This window comes from Hibiscus syriacus, unplaced genomic scaffold (assembly GCF_006381635.1).
Source record: "Hibiscus syriacus cultivar Baekdansim isolate YM2019G1 unplaced genomic scaffold, ASM638163v2 tig00112540_pilon, whole genome shotgun sequence".
NCBI lineage: Eukaryota > Viridiplantae > Streptophyta > Magnoliopsida > Malvales > Malvaceae > Hibiscus > Hibiscus syriacus.
The window spans coordinates 97379-114724 of record NW_024063362.1 but is presented as its reverse complement, the minus strand read 5'-3'; the positions used below and the strand labels follow the sequence as shown (position 1 = coordinate 114724).

At 33.7% G+C, this 17346-nt stretch overlaps 2 protein-coding genes across 3 annotated transcripts; both read left to right on the top strand.

Moving 5' to 3' along the window:
* The first annotated feature begins 991 nt into the window (after positions 1 to 991).
* On the top strand, positions 992 to 2686 carry LOC120181852 (cytochrome B5-like protein). 2 transcript variants are annotated; one of them, XM_039186898.1, is made up of 6 exons: positions 992 to 1032; positions 1471 to 1581; positions 1692 to 1732; positions 1911 to 1988; positions 2083 to 2174; positions 2446 to 2686. In XM_039186898.1, exons 2-6 carry the CDS (start codon positions 1503 to 1505, stop codon positions 2510 to 2512), a joined length of 357 nt encoding a protein of 118 aa, XP_039042829.1. In that variant the 5' UTR covers positions 992 to 1032; positions 1471 to 1502; the 3' UTR covers positions 2513 to 2686. The 2 variants fall into 2 exon arrangements, with proteins under 2 accessions (XP_039042829.1, XP_039042830.1); XM_039186899.1 differs by lacking the exon at positions 992 to 1032 and adding an exon at positions 1142 to 1178.
* Positions 2687 to 3871: 1185 nt separating this feature from the next.
* LOC120181854 (probable CCR4-associated factor 1 homolog 7) lies at positions 3872 to 5278 on the top strand. Its single transcript, XM_039186900.1, has 2 exons — positions 3872 to 4000; positions 4123 to 5278. Exon 2 carries the CDS (start codon positions 4215 to 4217, stop codon positions 5094 to 5096), a length of 882 nt encoding a protein of 293 aa, XP_039042831.1. The 5' UTR covers positions 3872 to 4000; positions 4123 to 4214; the 3' UTR covers positions 5097 to 5278.
* The last annotated feature ends 12068 nt before the right edge of the window (positions 5279 to 17346 follow it).

The window sequence follows — 17346 nt, the reverse complement described above, 5'->3', positions numbered from 1 at the left end:
CCAAAAATGTAAAAAAGAAAAAAAAATTCTCAAATTTCCGGCTAACTATTCAATAACCATACAACTAATATAAACACCCTTATATGTGGTTTTCTAAAAATATTTTTAGGTAAAATATTCGTCCCGATCATAAAATCAATCCTAAATTGATAAAAAAAATTAAAAAAATTAAAAAAATAAACTACGATGGAAATAGTAATTTTAAATCAATCGTAAAAATTAGAATTTTTAGCTTTTTCAGTTTTAAATTTACATTTTGAAGTAAATTATAATTTTACCTTTACTAATATATGGACTTCACTCAATTATAATTTAATGTGTGTCCATAATGAATATTTTATCTATTCAAACTCACTTTTAATAACAATCTAAAACAGTTAAATTTTAAACTGCACTTTTGTATAATACTTTTAAAATCACTTTTCCAAAAAGTGGTATTTTTTCTACTTAATAGTCTCAATCATTTAATAATGAACACTCAATCAACATGCTACAATTATTGGTGCTCAAATTTGTAACATCTAAGAATAATAACAATTCATTTAACAACTGAGGTAAGTTAGTTATTGCAACATTTGAGGAATTGAAATATCAATAAATCAAAATTTAAAATTTATCGAACATACACGATGATATTTTTTATAATTATGAATATCTAATTTATTAATAAATTAATTTAAATTGGATATATGAGTGAGGATTACTCTTTCAATTCAATTTATTTCATTGGTAAATATTAGAATTTAAACCTTGATCTTATTTGAAAATTAATTTTCATCCTATTAAATCAATTAGTTATTAATTTCATACACAATAATTGATTTTACTGGATGCTCTACATATTAACAGGTCCATAGAAAATCTACCGAACTTATACTTCTTTTATGAGTGTAAAATTAAATTAAATAATTTTAAGTTTTCAGTCTAAAATATATTTCCATTTCCGGTCTAAAATATGTTACCTTGTTGGCTTATGATACTCCTCTCTGAGCCACTGTGCACTCCTTCACGGTCACTCGTAAGGCTTTCACGGTTAGAATTTTTTCCCTTTCTTTTTTCGTTTCCAAGTAAAATAATCTGATTTTGCCCTTTTTTCTCTCTCTTCATTTTCGGATCTGCTTCCGACACCGTGAATAAACCCTTTTCTGCAAATTCGACTTCAAGCTTCAGTTTTCATGGTTCGATATTTGAATGCGCTTATGATTTGTTCATAGATCTGGGTTTGGTTGTATTTTTTGAACATCTCTAATGTTGAGATCACCAATCATATCGAATACTTGGCTGGCTTGTCATAGATGATAAAAGGATGGAAATACCAATTAAGCAGTGTGTGTATAACAGAAATGCTTAGGACATGCTTTGAATCGTCCAATTAGTGACGAATTGTTTGCTTAAAACTTTTGAAGTTAGTTTCAATCTCAGATTATCTTTCTCATTCTCTCCCCTGAATTCCTACTTGGAAATTTGTAGGTTAATCAGTAAAAGAAGCTTAACTCTGAGATATGGAAATAGCTGTTATAGCATTGATTCTAGCTGTATTACTTGGAGCTTTTGTTTTGATACCTCCACACGGTAAATCAGGTAAAATTCAATATGCTTCGTTTTACTATGCATTTACATAGCAAGTAAAGTACTAACTAAAATTAATCATGTATGTTGTTTCCTGTTGGTGCAAATTTGTTTCACTGCAGCTCATAAGAACAAGGTTAAATCAAGTGTAGACGATTCTAAGGTACATGTATGGATATTGGGGAACTTTGAAACCAATCAATTTCCTTTTTTGCAGTTTTTCTGAGTTCAATTTTCGTATGTTGTGTTTTTATAGCCAGAAGAATATGAATTCCAAGTTATAAGTAATACATTCGATAGTATGTCATGTATTTTTTGAAATACAATTTTCCCCCTCTTAGGCATCCAAATCCTATAGTAAGTCGGAAGTTATGCTACATAATAAGAGGACTGATTGTTGGATCATCATTAAGGACAAGGTAATTGGTGAATTTATCATGTTGCCGGATTTGGAACTCAGAACTCATTGCCATTCTAACATATCTTGATTATGATTATATCTAACTATTGCAGGTTTATGATGTTACCTCATATGTAGAGGAGCACCCAGGTGGTGATGCAATCTTGGCACATGCTGGAGATGATTCAACCGAAGGGTTTTTCGGGTATGCATTTGTTCCTTGTTTGGAATTGCATGGAAAATTTTGAAAACTTCATGCTGCCTCTTTTGGTTTGTCTTCTCTAGAATTGATTGGCTGCTGTCTTGCTTTACGTAGGCTTGGATCTTATGTAAGACTAGATAGTTAATGCATAAATTGTCAAATTCAACATCCGAAACATCCATCGAAAGTTTTTCATACTTGCAAATAATGAAGGTTTTCCGTTTACATCCAAAGCTTACTTGGTATTTTTCTTCTTTTCTGTGGAATTCAATAGGCCTCAACATGCAACTCGGGTTTTTGACATGATAGACGACTTCTACATTGGAGATCTTCAGAAGTAATTTGCAAGCAACTGTCCCCTGCTGGGTTACAAGATTAGGGAGAAAAACACTTCTTAGGCCTGTGTTAGCCCACTGGTTTAACCTAGGTATGTGCTTTTTAGCTCATTTAGTCTTGTTTTAGCACATTTGATTGTCGAGTCAAACGAGACTAATAGAAAAAAGATTGACGAGTCGAATGCACTATTATCGGAGGTTTAAAAGATTTTATTTTCTCATATTGAAATTGACATTGTCAACACCAGTAAGCTGTTGGTTGAGGTGATACGGATCTTGGCTTCTTAGCTGTTTGAAATCGAAAGCGAACTTGTCGACAGGGCTTTACCTTAACCGTTCCCGGCCCAACAATGATGAATCCTTGTTCGAAGTCCATCTAGCTTAATACATACCAATGTTTCATGTGCAACAACCCAAAGGACAATGATAGCTAATAATCTACTAATGGGATTAAAACAAATACCGTTGGCATTGTTTCGCCATTGACTCAAATTACAAATATTTTGAGAGAAAATAGTACAATTATGGTAATTATTAATTTTAGGATAAATCAGATAAATATACATATATTTTTGTATAAGTTGGCAGCACGATCTATGAATAGGGAGCATAGTAATGATTGATAAAGTGTGTAGTAATTGTGTATTAAGAAGTGGGAAGCACGATCTATGAAAAATGATTTGATTGATTAAGTATACACCTCTTTTTCTATTCTTGTTCTTTATCCTCGTGTATGCTTTAACGTTAATGAAATTAAAATTTTAAAGACGATATTTCGTCGGTATCAGTGTTCGAATGTTATCAGTTTGTCTTGGTCTAATATGAATTTAATCACTTTACTATGCTTTAATCCTTTTACATTAACTTGACATACTTCAATCCCTTTATTTTTATAATGTTATTAATAGGTCCAAATTAGTAACATTGCTAGTTACCATCATTGAACTAATATCATATACATATTTTTATTATCATTCGGTCACAGTTAAAATCACAGAAAATTTAGTCATACATGTTCAAATAATTATAAAATTTCATTTCAACTGAGTGCTCAAAGGTCCTATTTATTAACAGTAACAAATAATTGTGTTATCAGTATGAATTACCTAAAAACATAAAAAAAAAAGTTAGTTTAATTAAATCCTGAAATTTTCATAATGATAGAGGGACTAAAACTATAATTATACCATTTATTTTTTTGTTTAAAATCCAAAATAGAATAATAGAATTTTAGTGGGCCGAGAACGAATATTGTACAGACTCCGGTGGAGTTTTGGGCCACAGAGGCGGTGACACGTTTTCGTGGCCCTTTTAACCGCTGCCCTTTCAAGGCTTTAAGAACGCACATCGCAATGAATCGGATCTTGTCCGCGTTTCCGCTCATTATCCCACTCTAATTCTTTGACCGAAAAAAAAAATCAGATTTATTCATCAATCATCATTCACAAACCTCCGAGATCTGTTATTTACAAGGCCCGGTTTCACAGATCAAAGGTCAGATCTCTTCTCCTTCTATTTCTCTCGTTCCTTGTTTCTAGGGTTTCATCTTGGACACCCGAGTTTAAATCACCTGACTGTCTTTTTTGCTGTACTTTTTCTTTGTCTTTGTTTTTCAGATCTACTTCGACATCTAAAACGGTACCGTTTTGTGGACCTCAGCTTTAAAGCCTTCAGCTTTTTTGAGGTTTGGGATTTTGGATGTTGCTTTATGTTTTGTTCAGAGATCAGGGTTTGGTATTGTTTATCGCTTTTATTTGTTCTTCTGGAAATGTCGGATTTGCCCAAAGTTGATTCGGTTCATATTCGGGAAGTTTGGAACGATAATCTAGAAGAAGAGTTTGCTTTAATCCGTGAAATCGTTGATAAATACAATTATGTGGCTATGGATACCGAGTTCCCGGGTGTGGTTCTACGCCCCGTGGGAACTTTCAAGAATATAAATGATTTTAACTACCAAACTTTGAAAGATAACGTGGATATGCTGAAATTGATCCAGCTGGGTCTCACCTTTTCTGATGAGCACGGGAATCTTCCCACTTGTGGAACTGAAAACCCTTGCATTTGGCAATTCAATTTCCGTGAGTTTAATTTGAGCAAAGATATCTTCGCCAGCGATTCCATTGAGTTGTTGCGTCAGTGTGGGATTGATTTCAAGAAGAATAACGAGAGGGGCATTGATGTGAAGCGGTTTGGTGAGCTTTTGATGTCGTCTGGGGTCGTGTTGAATGATAGTGTGAGTTGGGTCACCTTTCATAGTGGATATGACTTCGGGTATTTGCTTAAGCTTTTGACCTGCAAGAGTTTGCCTGATAGTCAAGCCGGGTTCTTTGATCTGATTAATATATATTTTCCTGTGGTATATGATATAAAGCATATGATGAAGTTTTGCAACAGCCTTCACGGTGGATTGAACAAGCTTGCCGAGTTGTTGGAAGTGGAAAGAGTTGGTGTGTGCCATCAAGCCGGCTCGGATAGCTTGCTCACATCGTGTACGTTTAGGAAGCTGAGAGAGAACTTTTTCAACGGCTCCACAGAGAAATATGCAGGTGTGTTGTATGGCCTAGGTGTCCAGAATGGACAGACTAATTAGAATAAAAAATGTTGATGGATGTAGACTACTTGAGTTTGAGAGTTCCGAATTTCTTTGTATACATTGGGAAAAAGGGATTGTTGATTTAGCTGTGACTTTTCTCCTTTGCTTGCATTGTAACTGATACCTTAACTGGTTTTCCAGTTGAAGTCCAGTGTAAATTATGAAGTTAGTGTTTCTATCTTTTCAATAATAATTATAATCTTTTTAATCTAATTGACTTGTCTATTTTGTATACCTGGAATGGCAATTATCAGTATTACAATTTGTTTGTGTTTATTTCTTCCCATTCCTAATATTCTTGCAGTTGATCATGTGGTTATTTTGTTTAGATCATTGTAACACTAGAAGTTCTCATAACAGTATTTGGCCCTTTAATTGTTTTCGGTTTCGGTCTAATTATTTCCATTGCCGGTTGGAATGTGCTTGAATGATCATATAACTTATTTGTGTGTTGAAGAATATGGCATCCCTGCATTGAACTTGTCGGGGGTCTTGATCCTATTATTTCAGTATGAGCACAAAAAACTTGTTTGTCATCTCTCCATAGCTATGAAAAACTTGAAGTGTATCTTCCACAACTGGAGATTGCCAGTTTCTGGAGATATAGGAATTGAATTTATGCAGTGTTATGGTGGGATGATGGATGAGCTCGTGTTCCTGCATATGAGTTCAGGTATGGTGCGTACACACCATTGTATATATATATATTGTTATGAAGGATTTATTAACGTGTATATAGTGATTAAGTAGAGTGCTAGATTACTACTTGAACTTGTGTGATACTTTCAGATGTAGGGCTGCTTCATGCAATACAAGGCTTTGTTGAACTGATTCTGGTAGGTTAAGTGAATCAAAACATGCTTAATATTATATGCATCATACAAACACAGGTTAGCAGAAGCTCAAAGGTCTCCGCCATATCTGATTGGAATGCATCATATGATTCATGCAATATGTGGCTTTGTCACATTTGATAGAGTAGGTTAACCGAATCGAAGCATACATGCGAGGAAAGGGTTATGTAGCAATGCCTCGAATGGGAATGTGTTCATGCGAATCCTGGTCCCCAGATGCGAGTTCATGTGACATGTTTATCTAGTCTCTGAAACCCAGTTTTGAGGCTGAAATTGCAGGCTGTACATCATTGTGAGGCGAACAACCCCGATGTTGGTTAAGTCGAAAATATTTTTTGTTAGCTTAACAAATCTATGGCATTCAAAGATTGGAAATCTATACTGTCATAATTCAATAATGTTTATGAATAATATTGTCCGGGGATCTTTCGGAATGGGAATTCGGGTTCAATTCCCCTGACGCCCTTTTGTGCAATTTGCTTTCCGATTTTGCCTTCAACACCGATTTATTCCTTTGAACTTCATCAACTTCTGTCCATGTTATTATTAATCCTTTAAACAGACCATTGTACGAGGTTTTACACAATCTTGGGCTTGTGCCCTTCCGTTATCGTCCATGCTTTGTTCACGATCTTGAAATGTATCAATTTAGTCATTTACAGGAAATCATCGCATAATGATATTGGTTAGGATAGTCTAATTTACAGATAGTTTAATATACATGCCACTGAATCCACTAATCGTAATTATTGCCTCATTAACCAAATGAAGTCAAAGACCATAATACACAAAACTTGTTGCCGCTCATTACATAAACGAATAAAGTAGCTAAGGCTATCATTAAATTATTTTTAGTCTGTAAATTTAAACCAAAGAACAATATTACCCTCCCGAGTCATCCGTATAAATTATGGAATAAATTATGTATTTAATACCTAAACTATCAGTTTTAGTCCATTTTAGTATATATACTTTCAATTATTTTAAAGTCATACCTAACGTATAGTTTTCATTTCATTTTAGTACTCCACCTAAAAAGTTAACGTATTTAGTACCTAAACTATCGTTTCTGATTCTTGCGAAGTAATCATTTCTGAATGATTGTTCAACAGCAGGATTTTATATCTAAAGCTCTGATTCTTGAATATGAATTTTTTGCATGTCATTTATCTAGTACATTAGTAATTAATTACTAGTTAGTCATGCATTTTCATCATGGGTTAATTTGACTTCCTGAATTTTTGTGGTGCATTCTACATTTGAATTCAATATTCAAGCCATTGTAATTTTTGTTCTTATTTTGCAATGGTTTTTGTTGTTTGGTCTAGTTATAAGGTTGTTCTGCTGCTAGAAACTACTAGTTTCTTGTAGCATGAACACCATGTTTCAATGTTAAATCTATTATGAATTTGCATATTCTACGTAGATAAAACAGGCTTTTAGCTGTTGCATGCACATTGAAATTACATGAATTTTATAGATGATGCTTGCGGACTTACTGTTTGCCCTTATCCTTACATTTTCTCTTAGGGTGAGATGAAAACAAATGAGGCAGAAAATGAACAGCAAGAGAATGGACAAAAGGTCACCGACATGCCAAACGCAAGGACAACAGAGATCCCTTCCCAAGAGATTGATCGTTTACCGCCAATAGAAGTAATCGGTTAGTTATAATCTGTCGAAGCATAAAATGCATTAGAATAGTTATCTATTCACAATTTGTCAGACGTCGTCATACAAAGACGTGCGAAAGAGATTTCGTTTTTTCTTTTTTCCTTTTAACTATAGGTAGTTTGCTTTCTGGAGATTACCAGATAATCATCTGTAGCATAAATAAGAACAATTACACATAGTTCATAATCTGAAAGGAGAGTAGATAAAAGAAAGAGAGCTGGTTCTCTATCCTCTTCCTTCACCTTTAAGCTTTCTTTGTGTTGGTTAAAGAATTTCTTTTATTGGCGGTACTATCTTTTAGTTGCCTTGTTTGCTTCGGTGATGACGATAATTATCCTTTTGCAGCATCAGAAGAATTTCTTGTGTTTGACGGGGCTTGATGAAGCTGAGAGGATGGTATTGTACTCTCTGTTCAGCTTCTTAGGAATGGAAATTGTAGCAAGTTAAGTCGAGGCTGTGTTTTATTAATTAACAGGTTTTTTTTTCATCGCAGATATGCAAGATCTTGGAGGAAAATGTTCACGTAGGTGTTCAGTCAAGCCTCAATTTGAAAAACCTCCATTTGTTGGAAGAAATTTTAATGGACATATCTCGGATTCTTTCACCTGCAGAGCAGCCCGTGCTCAATGCAGCTGTAGGATCACAGAAGGAATCACAGAACTCTGCTGCAGTAGGGTCATGGCCGGTCCAATGAATTTTAATGCCCGGGGCGAAATTTTTTTATGCCCCTATACTTGTACTGTATTTTTTGTTTTTTTTTTCATTTTCTATTTTAGACATCTGATGGTTGTTTTTGAGGTAACATATTTAAAAGTAATCAATAAAACAAATATAATAGCAAGTAAATAATAAAGCAGATATATTAGCAAGGAAAGATACAACCTGACCGGTGACTGAAGTTTATGTTGTTGACTTGTTCTTTCTCACTTATCCTTTCTCACAATCAACTGATCTGGAAAATTAATGATAAAATCAAAATAATCAGAAGTAATCACTCTAAAATATATCTTGAACGAAATATTTAGCCACTGTTTTTTTTCATCAAACTAAGTTTGTCACTACACAATCAAAATTCAAACAATCAAACTATAAACACTAGATTTGTTAAACAAAGTGAACTAAACTCATAAAGTTTTGATTCGAGATGAAATGAGAACTTAATACATTTTATGCCTAAGTTTTACGATTTTTCTACAATTGAAACTACATTGCAGAAAACTCATTTCTAATCTACCTTAATTTCCTTGAATAAAAAAATGCAAATAGAAATCAAAAGACATTGATGTAAATAAAGAAAACAAAAAAGGCATGCTTTCGAATATTCTAAAAAAAACACATCACCCAAATAATCCAGATTGGTGTAATCTCAATACTTTTCACCCAAAGAAAAAGAATGCAACTTTTTTTCAGGCTAGTAACATCATCCAAAGAATACCCATTAACTCATTTTGTCCAAAAACTCTAACGAAAACCCAACGATTATGTTTTTTTTAAATCAATCAGAATCAGATAAGACAACATCGGCGAAACACCTTAACAGTAAATAATCATCCAAAAACAAGTTACAGCTTCAAAAAGAAGAAATGGAACACGTATCTAATTTTTTTTACCTCAGTGTAGACTCCAGCAAATCCACTCGAAAGAGCCATCACCTGCAAAACAGCTTCACTTTTGTAATGGTCCAACTTGATGCCCAGGCCCTACATGTTGCCCTGGGTCGTCGCCCATCTGGCACATGTATTGGGCCGGCCCTGAGTAGGGTCCATTTCACCACCTAACCAACAGCCTACTGTTGTGACTGAAATCGAGATGGAGGACGTAATCCGAAGCAGAGAAACTGGCTATGGTAGAAGAAATAAATGCATATTTAACAGGGTCTGATTCACTTAAATGTAGCATCAAAAAGGAGGATCAAGGGTTGAGTATCCAATGGAAATATCATCAGATTGACCCAAAAGGTTCTGGAAATGACGATGCAATGAATGAAGAAACGGGGAATAAAGACAGCATCAGATTTAACAGGAATTGTTGTGTAATACCCCAAATTTTGTCTAGTGACTAAAATATAAGTTTTGAAAGTTTAGTGGCTAAAGTATAAACTTTGAAAAGTATAAGAAACAAAATTGTAATTTTAAAAAGTTATATATTTTAGCTTGTAAATGAGCAATTTGGATTAAAATAGAGATTTTAGTGAGAATCAAATTTTTGATACGAGAATTATGTTAAAAGCTAGAAAACAGTAAAATCAGATAATCGGATCAAGCCAAAATTTTAGGAAAATTTGAAGGATGTTAGAAAATGGCTGGAAATATTATTTTCGTATTTTATATCAGAGAATTTTTTCTCAGAACAGTGCAAATTCTAAGATTTGTCCGAATAGTGAAATTTTAGTGACTAAAATGTAATTTTTAAAAATTATATGGCCAAATTCAAAAGTCAAAGTCAAGTTAATTCATCTTTGACCAATGAATATTTTAATAGATGATATGACAATGGCATTTGTAATTTTCAAGATTTATTAAGGATATTTTTGAGATTTTTCATTAATTGAATATTAGATTCAATTAAATTAAATCTTACCAAGTGTATTAAGTATTATATAATAGAATATTCAAGATAATGAAGCCATTTTCAGCTTCTTTCTTCACCAAGAAACTCTCAAGATAAAAAAGGTAAGATTTTTATTTTCATTTTTGAAGCTATTTTCTTGAGAATTAGACTTCGGTGCAGTCAGGAAAAATGTTCTACGTTCAATTCGCTACGTTTTGACATGAATATCACTAGGGTTTATGTTCACCTTCATCTTGAGTTGATGAAGGGGATGTTGATTTCTTGTGTTTTAGGAGTTATGAAGAGTTAAGTGATTTTAAAGAATTGGTTGTAAGAATTGATGAAGAACCTAAGGATAAAGTTAATGAAAACAGTTTAGATTTTGAATCTGATAGTGAGTTTGAAAATTCACCAGAAATTATATAAACATAATTTGGAGGTGATTTTTATATATTGTGTTCGTATATCAATCTAGTTTTGTTTAAAACAAACGGGAACCAATTTCAAGGTGTATAAAAAATATATGAATTTTTAACCGAGGAAATGTCAGAAAAAACGGGCAGCGATTCTGCACAAAACAGATTCTGTCGATCAACTTTGAAAATTCACCATAAATTGTACATAATGAATTAGAAGGAATTATTTATATGGATAGATTAATATTTGAGTCTAGTTTTCAACGGAATAAACGAAATTAAATTCTAGTTTTTATATCAATACAGAATATTGATTCTTTAAAGGTAGTTCAAGTTGTCTGAATATGGAAATTTTAGAATTTAAGTTGAAATGGATTAGAAGATGAAGAGTGATGTTTCAATGTTGAGTATATTTTTGGATGATTGGAATTGAAGTTAAATGGCAAGAGACCATTTTGAATAAATTGGAAATGTTGAGAAGAATTCTAAAAGAATTCATTTTAATGGTTAGATGGTGGAATTCGAAAGGTTCCAAAACTTTGGGGACTTGTTTGCAAGTTCTTAAATGAAGAAGTCTTATTTGAGTAAATTATTGAATGCTGGAAAATTATTAGTATTCTGAAATTTGAATTTAAAATTGAGTTGAGGCTGAATTACAAATTTATTGAGTTTGGTGGTTGAAAATCGAAAGTTAGGAAAGTTTGAGTTGAAATTATAAATGTTTGAAATGTTGATGTATTGATTTGAACATTTTATTAAAGTGCTGGAATTTTTATATTTAATGTACAATGAGCATAATGGTGAAGGACCATTATGAATTAAATGGAAAGGTTGAGGAGAATTCTAAAAAGAATTCACAATTTGTGGCTTATTTATGTAATTTAGCAAAGATGACGGGTTAAAGATGAAAACAAATATTCATGAATTTGGAAGAGTATTTTTGAGAAATTGGAAATTTTAATGGAAATGTGATTTAGTTAGTATCGATTTAATCTCGATTTTTATATATTTTCGAATGTTAAAATCAGCTTATGCTAGTACGATACTAATATGTAGTTCGAGCATTTTGTGTTATAATTTGGTATTGTCAGATTACGATACATCTAGCAATCCAAACGATCCGAAAGGAAAAGATAAAGCTCGTGACTAAGACTATTGTATAAGAGTTCTGTAGTGAGGCAAAGGTGAGTGCATTTATTTATTTAATTATTTTGATCGAGGACGACTTGCGATAAGTCAACCTCATTCCAATTTACAACATGATTTATAAAGTTTATAAAGAATATTTTTATAATATTCTATATCAGTTTTATGAATGATTTAGGGTATGAACTGCCCAAGCATGATATTTTGATTATGGATTTAATTATGATACATGAGCCCATTGTATGTATAATGAGAATTACTGGTACACTTGGCATGCCATTAGTTGAGTATTATCAGCTTTGATACATTCGCGTATCAATGTTATCGTATCAGCTTTGATACATTCGTGTATCAATGTTATCATATCAGCTTTGGTACATTCGTGTATCAATGTTATCATATTAGCTTTGGTATATTCGTGTATCAATGTTATCATATCATCTTTGGTACATTCGTGTATTAATGTCCAGCACCGATAGTGCTTATTCAGGTTATGATGGCACTGAAGTGCATCATATCTCAATATTAGTTATGATTTGCACCGTGTTGTACATAGTGCGGACCTTACTCACGTATCTTATGTTCTCATAAATATGCATTGGGCTATGAAAATGAATATGTAAGTTGTGAATGAATTTCAGTTGACAGAAAGCATGATATGCTTATTTTATCAGATATGATTTATCAGAATTTTCATGAGTTCATGATTTAAAAAGAAATTTCAGGTCTCAGTGAAGAAATCGACATGGATAAGTTGGTTTTCCAGTTTAATGTTTTAAGTTGAATTATTTTATTTATGTTCATGATATTTTCAGATTTTTTCTCACCTTAGATTATTACTGCCTCACTAAGTTATACTTAGCGCGTGATGATTTTCATGTGTAGATTCTAATAAGGATAAGTACGACCAGTAAGGAGCTATCGGAGCATCTTTCTGGAAAGACATACATATCATCAGTATCAGTAAGACATCTATGATGTTTCTTTTGACTTATAGTGGCATGTATAATTATGTCAGTAGTTTCTTTTTATCATATTTATTTTAAATAATTTGTAATACTAAACTAGAACTATTTTAGTTTAGTTTTATCGGTATCTATGCATGATAAGAATTTATTACATTATTATGTTTTTAAAAGATTTTACGAAAATACATGGTTTAATAAAATTACTGATTAACAAATGATTTTATTTTCCTGTAATAAAGAAATAAATTATAAGTTGAAATATACTTTAAAATAGATTTTTAAAGTTAGAATAAGAGTGTTTTTAAAGGAAACAAGTTTTTAAGGAAATTTCAGTTCAGTAAATGTTTTCAAGTTGATGTGACATCTTTTGACTCGTGTATCGAGACATATACGGGTTAAGGGTGTTACATTTATTGGTATCATAGCTACAGGTTTAGCCGATTCTTGGCCTAAACCGAGCCTATATTATATCAGAAATATGTACATGCCACTAGGATGTCAAAATTACTGATCTGTTATGGTCTGATGATTTTATTTATGATGTTGCTCCTTACTAACGTAAATTTGTACTTTTTTTAGATGTCAGGTTCGAAAGGCATAAGACGGGCCACCGAACAAGAGGTTCCCGAGGTAACCGATAGTAGAAGTAGTAACGAGATAGAGCATGCACCTCAATGTCAGGGAGTACCCGCTCCAGATCAGGGAACGTTCTTACAAGCTCTAGAGGTTATATTGTCTTGATATCAGCCGGCAATAAAACCTTCCCTTCCTCCGCCTCTACCTCCTCCTCTAGTTCTGAGAGTACTGGTTCTGAAAGAATTAAAAAGTTTAGGAGCTACATAATTTAAAGGTGAAGCAAATGAAGCCCAATAGTGGCAGATATGTGGCTGAATGATGTGAAAATAATATTGGACAACCTTCATTGTTCCAAGAATGAAAGATTGGATGGAGTAGTTTCACTGTTACGAGGCCAGGCTCGTATATGGTGGACGAATGTGACAACACGTGTTCCTCAAGATCAGATCACGTGGCGATTTTTCTTAGAGGCCTTTCAGAAGAAATATATCGGTGAGCAGTTTATTACCCAGATGAAGCAGAATTTCTTTAATCTAATTCAGGGTGATAAATCTGTGTACGAGTGTGAATATGAGTTTAATAAACTTGCTCTCTATGCCTCGGAGATAGTTCCCACCGAGAGAGATATATATCAGAAATTTATTCGAGGTCTCCATCCCAGACTCATGGAACTTTTGTTGGATGTGAACTTAACCACTTTTCAAAAAGTGGTGAACAAAGCAAAAGATTTGAAAATGACGCAAAATGAGAATTTTCTGATAGAGCGGAGACGACAGTGTAAAAGATCAGGAGAATCATCCTCATCTCAATCTAAAAGAGGTCGAGGTTCAGAATATCAGTACCAGAGTAATAAGAAGTTGGTGCATCTAGTCGCAGAGGATCCGAGGCTAAGGAAAAAGGGCGTCAGGTACAAAAATGGCTACAGGAGCTGGCAGATTAGCTCACTCTCAGGGACAACACCCATTATGTCCACGGTGTGGAAAGTATCATTCTGGTGAATGTAGAGCGGGATTAGGAGTTTTTTTTCATTGTGGAGACCTATGTCATTATATCAGAGACTGCCCAATGGCAGGAGAGAGATCTGTTCAGACAGAGCGATCAGTGGTAATGCCTCAGAGAGGTGGTCAAGGCAGAGGTAGAGGGAGGGGATATTCAGAGACAGCCTCCAGTATGATGTTTGTGCTCCATCGAGAATTTACAATATCAAGACTAATGAGGATAGTGAAGATCCAGAGATCATAGCAGGTATTTTCTATCTTTATAATGAGCATGCATTTGTTTTAATTGATTCGGGTTCTATGCATTCCTATGTTAGTTTGGAATTAGTTAAAAATAAAAATATTCAGTTAGAACCCATCAATAGTGATATGATAGCTATAAATCTATTGGGTTATAGTGCTAGAGTCACACAGATTAGTAGAAATTGTCTGATAAAGATTCAATGGGTTGTATTCCCGACGAATCTTTTGGAGTTACCGTTTGACGAGTTTGAAATTATATTGGGCATGGATTGGTTATCTCAACATTATGGTTGGGTAGATTGTCGCATGAATCGATTATTTATAAAGGATGTAGAGCGTACCGAGATAATAGTAATTGGAGAAAAGGTGAAATTTTTGTCCAATGTGATATCCGTAATGGCAGCAGCGAAAATGATGGAAAAAGATTGTACGGCTTTCTTAGTAAATGTAATTGACACCCGGACATCTTAAATTCGATTGGAGGATATTCCGACAATTCGAGAATTTCTAGATGTATTTCCTGGTAATTTACCAGAATTTCCACTTGATCGAGAAGTGGAGTTTAAAATTGATATTTTCCCGGGAATTGCAGCTATTTCAATGGCTCCAACAGGACTTAGAGAATTAAAGGCATAATTGCAGGAGCTACTTGATCGAGGTTTGTTAGACTGAGTGTATCTCTGTGGGGTGCACCGGTACTTTTTGTTAAATAGAAAGATGGATCGATGAGATTATGTATTGATTATCGTAAACTGAATAAGGTGACGGTGAAGAATAAATACCCTCTTCCAAGGATCGATGATCAGTTTGATCAGCTTAAAGGTTCTTCAGTATTTTCTAAGATTGATATTCGATCAGGGTATCATCAGCTAAAGATAAAAGAGGAAGATATTCTAAAGACGACTTTCAGAACTCGATATGGTCATTATGAATTTGTTATGATGCCGTTTGGATTGACCAATGCTCCAGCAGTATTTATGGATTTAATGAATCGGGTATTTTAGCCGTATTTAGATCAATTTGTGGTCGTGTTCATTGATGATATTTTGGTGTATTCTAAGACTAAGGAGGAGCATGACGCATATCTCTGTATCGTCTTACATACGTTGCGAGATAAAAAGTTATATGCTAAATTGTCAAAATGTGAATTTTGGCTGTCAGAGGTCGGCTTTCTGGGACACGTGATTTCAGCAGAAGGAATTATAGTAGATCCCAAGAAGGTGCAAGTGATAGTGGAGTGGAAACCTCCGCAAAATGTTTCGGAAGTTCGAAGTTTCTTGGGATTAGCTGGATATTATCGGAGATTTATAAAGAATTTTTCAATAATTGCATCTCCATTTACCAAGTTACTTCGAAAGGATGTATCATTTGTCTGGACTGAAAAGTGTCAAGAAATATTTGATATGCTTAAAAAAATTCTGACAGAGGCCCCAGTGTTAGTGCAACTAAAGTCAGGAAAAGATTATGTAATCTACAGTGATGCGTCTCATAATGGTTTGGGATGTGTTTTAATGTAAGAAGGTAAAGTGGTAGCCTATGCTTCAAGGCAGTTAAAGGAACACGAACAGAATTATCTGACACATGATTTGGAGCTAGCAGCTGTAGTGTTTACTCTAAAGATATGGTGACACTATTTATATGGTGAGCGATGCTACATTTATAGAGATCATAAGTGTTTAAAATATTTACTCACTCAGAAAGAGTTAAATCTAAGGCAAAGGAGATGGGTTGAACTTCTCAAAGACTATGATGTGATTATTGATTATCATCCTGGGAAGGCTAATATGGTAGTTGAAGCACTTAACCGAAATACCTTTGCTGCTATGAGAGCATTAGATGCACGATTATTAATAGACGAAAATGGTGCATTGGTTACAGAATTGAGATTGAGACCTACCCTAGTAGATCGAATCAAGGATCTTTATAATAAAGATAAGAAGTGTCTAGATAGAATGGAGCAAGCAAAGAAAGGAGAAATGACAGATTTTGAAATTAAGTCTGATGGATGTTTGTATTATCGCAATCGATGACGAAGAACTGAAAAAATATCTTCTTTCTGAAGCTCATTATAGTCCTTTGACTATGCATCCAGGAGGAAATAAAATGTATCAAGATTTAAAGAGTCGGTATTGGTGGGCAGGTATGAAAAGAGCTATCACTGAGTTTGTTTCTAAATGTCTAACCTATTAGCGGGTAAAAGCAAAACATCAAGTGCCTTCGGGGTTGTTGCAACCTATCTCCATTCCTCAATGGAAATGGGAACGAGTTACCATAGATTTCGTAATAGGTTTACCTTTGACATCCAGTAAGAAAGATTCGATATAGGTGATAGTGGGTAGATTGACAAAGACAACACATTTTATCCCAGTTCGAGAAGATTATTCTATAAACAAATATGTTGAATTATATGTCAGAGAAATTGTACGACTTCATGGAGTACTTATTTCGATAGTTTCAAACAGAGATCCTAGATTCACTTCGAGATTTTGAAAGTCTTTGCCTGAGGCATTAGGAACTCAATTAAATTTTAGCACAGCTTATCATCCTCAAACAGATGGTCAATCTGTGCGAACTATTCAGATACTTGAAGACATGCTAAGGGTGTGTGTTATTGATTTCAAAGGATCATGGGAAAAGTATTTGCCTTTAGCAGAGTTTTCTTATAACAATAGTTATCAATCAAGTATCAAAATGGCTCCTTTTGAAGCATTAAATGGAAGAAAATGTCGAACACCACTGAATTGGTATGAATTAAAAGATCGAGATATAATTGGTACAGATCTAATTAAGGAGATGGAAAACAAAGTGAAGATCATCCAAGA